The sequence below is a fragment of the Thalia democratica genome, chromosome 5 (assembly GCF_965202585.1).
Source record: "Thalia democratica chromosome 5, ktThaDemo2.hap1.1, whole genome shotgun sequence".
Lineage (NCBI taxonomy): Eukaryota > Metazoa > Chordata > Thaliacea > Salpida > Salpidae > Thalia > Thalia democratica.
Window position 1 is genome coordinate 15,489,472 of NC_139169.1, and position 9,472 is coordinate 15,498,943.

A 9,472-nucleotide genomic window follows, 5' to 3' on the forward strand; every position below is an offset into this window, starting at 1 on the left:
GAGTAGCAAAATACTAAAATTTAACAGTGTAATGTTTTTTCTTATTTTTAAAGCTTCTATTTAAAAGTCAATAATTTTTACAGTAAAAGTTTAATCAGATCACTTTGAAATTATTTCAAATAAAACAAAAACAAAGTTTTATTTAAAAAACTACTTAGTAGTAATATTTTAAAACTTGATATCTAAAAAAAAACGTTTTACTTGATTAATTTCTTAAACTTTTAACAAAATGTTTTTACGACTATATGTTTTACTTTTCAATTATAGAATAAATACTTCTTGTTTTCTCGTACTTATCTTGATATTAAGTATAGTTCTTCTCAAAAAATATAACCTACTAAAGATGTTTTTTAACTTATTTCAACATACGAGTTATTTCTCTGAGTACAATTCGGAATTTACTTTAAAAGGCTGCCAAGCTTTGTCTTACAGTATACTCCTTACTTAACTAAAATATTAATTAAAAACAACTTCGGTAGATACACTTCCTTTGAATTCACATTTTAAAGTGCCTAAAATGCGTAATCAAAAGGATGCTGAGTATATAAAGTTAAACTTTAAAGATTTTATTAAATGTATTGTTAATTAGTATTAAATTACTTTAGTCACTCATGCTTATTTTCCAACTCAAAAAGTGGTTAACATGTAATAGTGTCGAACTTACTTTTTAAATACTAAAACTCTGGTTGTTGAAAAAGTTAGATCATCGATATTAAAAGTTTATTGAACTGGATAGGGTAAACTGGTAAATTTAAAGTTAGCGTGTAAAAGTTACCGAGTTATTAGTAAGAAAAAAAAACGATTAAAAGTTTTTACATATTCTTAAATACTAAAGGCCCTAAAGAATGCAAATTGGGGTGCACAGAACTTTAAACTTGTGATTTAGGGTTCACGGATTCGAAATAGCGTGCCGACCACTGCTCTAAACAACTAGCTACTAGATGAATATCATTTTCAGCCTTTCATCTATTAGACTAAACAAAAAGTTACTATCAATATTAACTTAACAACTTTAGATATAATCAAAATAAAATTACTAAAGTGAAGGTTTTGACTTTTTTGTTCAAATTCAAAAAAATGCTTTGTTATCGTAAAACAAACCTATAATTATCGTAAAACAAACCTATAAAAAGAATTAAACTGAGTAAAACAATTAAACTGGATGATTTCTGTTTCAGAAAGTTTAATTTTAATTAAAGCAAAAGCATCTTAGTATGCATTTGAAAACTATAAACCAATTTCTTAGAAAAATAAAAGCAAAGTCCATATAAACTGATTTTTTATTTAAAACATTTTTTTCAAGGTTTTTAAATGCTTAAGAATAATAATGATCTACAGAAATTACTTTCGTTTTTTATACTTTTAAACATATTCTAAACTGTACTAAAACTATATTCAATAAAAGCGATTTTTTTTGCAGATGTTTAATTTAGTTTTCCATATAAAGTAACAAATTTTTAAAAATAAAGAAAAGTTTTACATTTAAACTGAATAAAATCAAACAAAGTAAATTACTAATCCACACACGACAGCTGTAATTGAGAAACTGCGGCTCCAAAATAAAATTTGTTACGTTCTTAAGATTTATTATAGGTCTTAATTACAAAACCTACACCTAATAAATCCATATAAAATAAACTGTCGTAGTGAAAAATTAAGTTGTTATTACAAAGAAATTTTGAAATTCATATCAGAAAAGATGTTAATTTTTTTAAGTTCTTTTCAACCTCTTAATTACTAAAATATAACCATATTAAATAATTAATTACTGCAAACACTACAGTTATTATTGAGAAGAAAGTTATCAGTTCATTCCTGCTCTTCCTCATTATCCACGTGTCCTGCATCGTTCTGTCGACCACCGACAATTTCCCCCGCGCATTTCGAATGTTTTCCCGCGGAAACGACGTTTCTGGCGTTTTATTTCCCAGGAACTTGCACAAGGGTCCCCAACCCTAATATAGCAATTTTTAATTTTTTACATAAATATGAAAAACGTTTTTAGTTATAGTTTTTGCATGAATATTTTCATAACTTGAACCTATTTGTATTTCACAAGTTTTTGCTACAACTATAAAAATATTTGAACTTTTTAATTACTAAACTTAATTTAAATTTAAAAACTTATGAATATAAAAGTAGTAGTAAACTTAAAAATTAACATTAATTTTTTATAAAATTTGTTTTAACAGAAGCACAAAACAGTACATAAAGTCAAATGATTATTACAAATGAGTAGGTTACTTCCGCTTAAAACACAATAAAGCTACAAAAAATGCAGAAATATATGCTTAAAATGACAAACTGTAGTCGAGTTTAGCTCAAACTAAAGTTCAAAATTCAAACTAAAGTTGAAACGTAAGTTCATAGAAAATTAAAATTATATTTGAACGTCATTATACAATTACTCTTTAAACTTAGTATACAAACTTATCTAAACACCATATAAACGTTATTTTTGATTGAAATTAAAGTTAAGCGAACATTTAACAATAAACTTTTAACTTTGATAAGTTTGTCATTCTAACGTTTTGTGACAGTTTAATCGCTTACTAATTTGTAAGCTTAGTCATCATTGTATTTTAAGCATTAAAGTTAGTCCAGTGAATAACTTTTGCTTAAATTTGTAAACTGAAACATTACGCATAAGTTATACTTAAATTCTATATACCTTAAAACTATCACATAAAAAAATATAATACTTTAATAATTCTTTTATAAATTCTTGTATTTTCTAGTATAATCAAACTACCTAAGAATAAGTTGTACTTTAGTAGCTATTTCCTTGCTGTATTTTGAGCTTTTCAAATATTTTTAGCACAGAAACTTTAAAACTCATTTTTTACTACATAGATGATTTTAAACCAAATTCGTAGAAAAGTAAACAAATTAATTCAACAACTAATTTATCGTCGAATGTTAGCCATAAAAAATAAACTTATTTACTATCATTAAGCGACACTTTAAACAATACACAATTTAAAAATAGAAAATGTTGGAAACTTGTTTAACGTCGAATATGAGCAGCTGGTCATGTGGAACGACACTTTTGACGTAAGCATTATGACGTAAAAACCATTTCTGCCATAAAAGTTTCTTCGGTTCGTGTGGGCCCTTGAAAAAAAAGTTACTTAAAACTGGTAGAAATAGGAAATAACCGTAGAAGTAGAAAAATAAATTCAATCTCGAAGTCGTTCTGACTTGCAGAGTCTTATTTTTGTACAAAAAAAAAATCAAATTATGCTCAGCAGTTTAAGCCATGCTTAAGTACTTTGATAATATATGTAACGTTTCAATAACATAAAAAAATTTTGAAACTTTAAACTAAGGTTTTATTTCATACCTTATATGAAAGAGTGGTCTTAGCTTACATTTTATTCTTAACTAAGTATATATTGAAGTTAAAACATACAGATAATTTTAAACCTCCATTAAAACTTCTAAATTAAAGACTACATTCTCATCAAATAAACAAAAACTAAAATTAAGATAATTTCAAAATAAAATTTTAAATACCAAGGATTTAACAAAAAGGTTTAAACATAACTCAGAAAAAACTAACTTTAGCTCAAATTCGAAAAAATACAAACGTTCGAGGCAAAACAAAACTTTCTACTTTCACTCACTAAAGTGGCGTTGAACATTGCTTCTTCCCACCTCAAAAATCTCCTTAAACTTTTCGAGAAATGTTCTATGTACTTGATGTACCAGTAAGTGCTCTTGCCGTATTCCAGCATCGTCTTGAAACTGTTGAACCATGCGTCTTTGTCTCTTACCATCAGAATAACCTGTAGTTTATAAAATAGCTTTATAATAAAAATAAGGTATTAAAAATCTCTTTTGCTGTCAAGAAGAATTGTACAAAGAGTTCTAAAATTAAAGCATTTACAGTAGTTAAAGCTTTTGTAATAAACCCTAAACCATAATTCAAATTATGCAAAAGTTATTTTAGGAATAATAGTTGTAATTTCTAAAAAATATGAAAGATAGTTGATATAGCATTTAGCATAACTTTTATCGTAAAAATAACAAAATGTTAAAATAAAAATTGATTTTTTTTTTAAATACAGCTAATTTAAAAAAAAAAATACGCAAACGTTTTAGGAAACAGTTTTATGTAAAACAAGGTGACTGATGTTTTAAAAGCTCACGTATTTCAAGTGGTTTTAACGAACTTGTTTCAAAATAAAGAAGACAAGCCGTTTAACTTGTAGTATGATAATTATTTTTGGACTTTACAAGAAATTTTTTGCAGTTTAAAAAAGTCATTTTACTGTTACTTATCTTATTTATTTTTGCCTGTAAAAACAAAGAAAATAATTGACAGTTACTTATTTTTGTTTGTAATTTATATCAGAACAATTTTTACCGTTTAAAAATAACACGTTTGAAAAAGCTTTAGTTTGCTATATTTACTTACTTATCTTTAATAAAAAAAAAATTTTTGTGAAAAACTCTGAATAAGTGTTTTTTATTACTCATCAGTTTGATTAATTAGATGGTGATTATAGTTTTAAATTAAAATAAGTCGGTTACAATAAATCGTCAGTAATTAAAAAACTAATGTATAAAACTTTTTTTAAAACAAAAATGTTTTTTTAAACTAGGCAACAGCATTATGACATCGAAAGTTTTCAAGTTAAACATACTAAACAAGAAGTTAGAAATAAAGTTCCATTAATAAAAACAGAAAAAAATAAACCGTTTCTATTTTTAGTTAAAGTTAAAAACAAATACTTTTGCATCCGGCCATTGTTTGAGAAATTCATCGAAGAAATAAGCGTGTGGAAAATCTACAACTGCATCGACATCTCTGTATTTTTCTATTATTTTGTCGTAATTTTCAGTCTTGTTCAAAAATATTTCCTCCCATTCCTCAAACGCGAATTCAATGCTTTCTTCGAAATCGTATACTAAAGATAAAATATAATATAAAAATTTATTTGTTTTGTTACAATTGGATCACAAAGATAGAAATTGATCAAACATATTTGTGTTTGATAAAAAACCTTGTTTAATTCAATCAAGTAAAATAGCAGACTAGTGTTCAAAATATTTAAATATAAGGTTATATTCAAATTACTTAAATTAAGTTATTAAGTATACGTTGCTTAGTTAGATATGTAAATTAGTTTGTGCATCATACAATCAATAGTTTACTTATCATCAAAATGAAAAATTTTCTATAAGTTTTAAACCTTACAAGCCAATCTAAAGTTTATATATTTGCTGTTGTTGTATATGAGCCAGTAGCCTTTAACAAGTAACTAGATTTAAAAGAAAAAGTTAACGGCGACCAAGAAATAACGTACACATTAAGTAAAAGTATTCTAAAAGTTAAAATAAAATGATTACTAAAGTTTGCTTACAGATAAGTTTAAAAGTTATTTTTATTTTTTTAAAATCTAAATTTGCTTTGAACACATTTTTAAGTTTAAAAACACCTTACAGGTCAAAATAGTTAGTGAGTGCTTGGATATATCTAGATCAAATTCAATTTTATGTTGTACATTGAAAGACATTAAAAAAATAATTGGTCCTAGGACATGGTGCACGAAACAACATTTCGCTTATTGAGTCGTTTTTTGATAAGTAAGTTTTGAAAGTTGTGTTTAGAGGTTAATTAAGTTTGAAATTAAAACAAAAAATTTAACCGACTTTTAAAGTCGCTATTTACCAACTTTCAAACTTATCTTTGCACAAACATGGTAAACTTTCATAGTAAAACTTTGTACGTTTTTTTTCAATAATCGTAACTTAATAAATTTTGTATTTGAAGTAGTTTAAATTACACCAAACAGAAAACGTTTTATGCAATTGAACCTTGTTACTAGTGTTTGTCTTCTTATTGTTTATTAGTCATGTTTTAAAATAAGTAAGTATAAAACAGTTCATTTTTGCTTAAAAATGACTCAGTGTTAATCATAAAACTTTTATTTTCGAATTTTACAAACATAAAGTTCGTTTAACCATAAACCATTATCAAATCAATTAAACCTAACAAAATTAAAAAACAGAACCTCGATTGTAATTTTTTATTGTTTTTTTTTTTTTGTATTTTCAAAGCACGTTTTTTAAACACAAAATGTATTTATAGATTTTTAAAAAAACAATCACATTTAAAAAAATAAATAAAAACGTTTAACGTTGTATTTAAGTTTGAACTTAAAGCTTTCAGGCATCAAAAAATTGTGTTTCAAAATTTACTAGAGTGAATAGTACTAATTTTATAAACTAGAACTTAAATTTACTAAATGTTTTACTCATTAATGTATTATGAACAGTTAGTTTGTACATTAAATAATTATAATTTATATAAACTGTAAAAAAAAAAAATTAATAATTAAATGGAGTTTCTAAAGCATTTTACAATAAAAAGATTGATGATAAAAAGAAAATGGTGGAATTAAGCTATTTTTCACTAAACTTAATGAAATTTATATTAACATTTTTGTCGTATTTCTTAGACCCATAAATATAATTTTATCCTGCAACCAAGTTATTTTGAAGTGCTTTACAAGAACAAAAAGTTGCACTTGTTTTAAATTTTTATTATTTTCGTTGTTATTTTTTTCTTTGTAAAACATTTCTGTACACAGCATACAATGTGTAATGATTAACTTCATGATCAAATAAACATATATATTTGTTCATTAGTCAACTTTGTGAAACATAAGTGTTAACTAATGTCTACAACAAAAAAAGGCCAGATAATAAAAAGAATTTGTAACTAACTAGTGTTTTGGTTCTAAAATTTTTTTATCAATCTCTGCTAAAAACAATCAAATGTTCTAAACAATTTTCAAATAAGTTATACTTTTTTGAGATACCTCTTTCAAACAAAAAAGTTAACTTCCAAGGTGAACTTTGTAGTCAAAACTAAAAATACCAGTGAAAACCTAGTTTTGGAGAAACAAAAAAATTCTTTAATAGATAAACAGAAAACTGTAACAAACCATTTTCATATCCGAGATATCTCAATGCTTTTGCGAGCGACTTGGTACCGGTTTTCGGAGCTCCGGCGCAAATAATCTTCATGGCTGCTAGTTGTGCGAAAAGTATTCAACTGTATTGTTATTTGCGTTATCCTCAAAGAAAAAATGTCTTTCTTACTCTTGGGCGGCGTACAGCGGTTATAGTTTGTTGTGAGTTGCGTCTTACAAAAGTTGTTTTGAAGGTAACATAATATTTTAGTTGCAATACAACTTTTTAATCAAACAAAACTGCAATTTAAATAACTACTAGTTTAATTTTTTCAAGTTAAAAGCCATGTCACTAAATTATTTTAACACTAAAATTTTTTTCATAGGTTTATATTTGTTTGTGATAGCACAAGATTAATTTTGTCAGAAAAGTATAAACAGCTATCAATAATACTTATAAACATTAACAAGAACAAGCTAACCATCCATATAACCTAAAGAAAATTTTAGGAACTATTGATTTAGATCTATAAGTTCAATAACGCTTAACAATTAAAAGCTAAATTGACGTAGAGATTTTAAATATATACTAACACTTTTTAATATTAGGTTAGTTTAATAAAATTAGAACAGTTTTACAAACTGGTACAAATTAGTAATAAGTAAGGCTACTTGAACTACATAAAAGAAGTTTAAACCTAAATTTTTAAAATGTCTATACAACGCATGAACGCTGGGAAACTTAAAATTCAATTGTAGTCGTATGTAATTGTAGAGGTTTTTTCTTTCTTTCATACTTTCACGAGTATTTCTAAGTTTACCAATTAAAAAAAAGATTAACTTTTAGCATAAAATACTAATAAAACTACAAAGTAAAATTAATTCAGATATTTACAATTTTACCTTATTTAAAAATTGTGACCCATTTTTCAAGTATTTTTATGTCGGCTATTACCATTATTTATCTCGTTTAATAAATTAAGTTTTAGTTAAATTTTTTAAGATTATAAATGTTATTTACTTCTATGTTTATTCTTTTGAGTTTTATGCTTAGACTATATTTTCATTTTTATTGTATAAGACAAGTTTTTTAGTACATTATTAATAAAACTTTTTTAAGTAAACACATAACTTAGTTAATTTTCGTTTAGTTTTATTTCTATTCTTTCATTTTATTGGTTGCTTTATTTCGAACGATTTAGAATTTCTCATTATTTTTTTAGCTTTTTTAAGCTTGTAAGAAATAGTTCAAGCATGTGGTGTATAACTCGATAACTTAAAGGTTAACCTTACTTTAGTAATTTTATTTTGATTATATCTAAAGTTTTTAAGTTAATATAGATAGTAACGTTTTGTTTAGTCTAATAGATGAAAGGCTGAAAATTATATTTATTTAGTAGCTAGTTGTTTAGAGCAGTGGTCGGCACGCTATTTCGAATTCGTGAACCCTAAATCACAAATTTAAAATTCTGTGCACCCCAATTTGCATTCTTTAGCGCCGCTAGTGTTTAAGAATATGTTAACACTTTTAATCGTTTTTTTTTCTTACTAATAACTCGGTAACTTTTACACGCTAACTCTAAATTTACCAGTTTACCCTATCCATTTCAATATAATTTTAATATCGATGATCTAACTTTTACAACAACCAGAGTTTTAGTATTTAAAATTTAACAAGTTAGTTCGACACTATTACATGTTAACCACTTTTTGATTCAGAAAATAAGCCTGATTGACTAAAGATTAGACTAAGTACACAAGCTAATCTTAAAGAGTGGTATATATAAGCAAAAAACTAATTTAAATTACAATGAAAGTTAGACATTTATAGATCTTGAAATGTTTAAATATTAATAATTAATTACAAACTAAAAAATTTCAAGTAAAGAAATTGAATATTTTTAAAAGATATCAAAATAAACACAAGATTTTAAATAAATTTATAACTAGTCTCAGTCAAGCTGAGTTTTTGTAAATATATTAAAACTAGCCTCAGTTGGTCAAGGTTTTTCATGACTTAAAACTAGACTTATTTATTCTTAGAGAGCTAAGTATGTGACAGCCCTGATATTATTGACCCTTCCTATACTTTAATTTTGTTGTAAGTAAAACATAATTGAATTTTTTTGTCAAATATCAGTTGATTTATATAGTGATTTTTAATGTAGCAAAACGCTTTTAAACAATAAGAGTTAATAAAATTAAACATTAGTAGAATACTAACCGTTTTATTTTGTTTTAAGAATCTATGAGATTTGCTCACTTCGGTTTTTCTTTGGGCTTTTAAGGGTGGAAGAATTTTTACATAAGGTAACAGAATAGAACTAGGAGAGTACAAAAATGGTCGTTTTATTAACAAAAAATGGTCAATTTTATATCAAGGTTGAATATGTCTTAATAGTAGAAAGATTACAAAAAAAAACTTTAATCTAGTTTATGCGCGAAAAAAAAAATCAAATTAATTACTTTTGTTTTTAACAAAATTTTTAAGATAAATATTGTGAGACTACAATACAGTTAAATTTATGTTCATCTAAGACTACAAATAA

The 9,472-nt window shown here is 25.1% G+C and overlaps 1 protein-coding gene across 1 annotated transcript; it reads right to left on the reverse strand.

The window, feature by feature from the left end:
- Nucleotides 1-1,614: 1,614 nt before the first annotated feature.
- Nucleotides 1,615-7,038, reverse strand: LOC145836123 (uncharacterized). The gene is made up of 5 exons (XM_082943932.1): nucleotides 6,957-7,038; nucleotides 4,738-4,913; nucleotides 3,627-3,788; nucleotides 3,004-3,114; nucleotides 1,615-1,955 (listed from the first exon to the last, which is right to left on the reverse strand). The coding sequence occupies exons 1-5, from the start codon at nucleotides 7,036-7,038 to the stop codon at nucleotides 1,731-1,733; spliced, it is 756 nt and encodes a 251-aa protein (XP_082800058.1). The 3' UTR covers nucleotides 1,615-1,730.
- Between the last annotated feature and the right edge of the window lie 2,434 nt (nucleotides 7,039-9,472).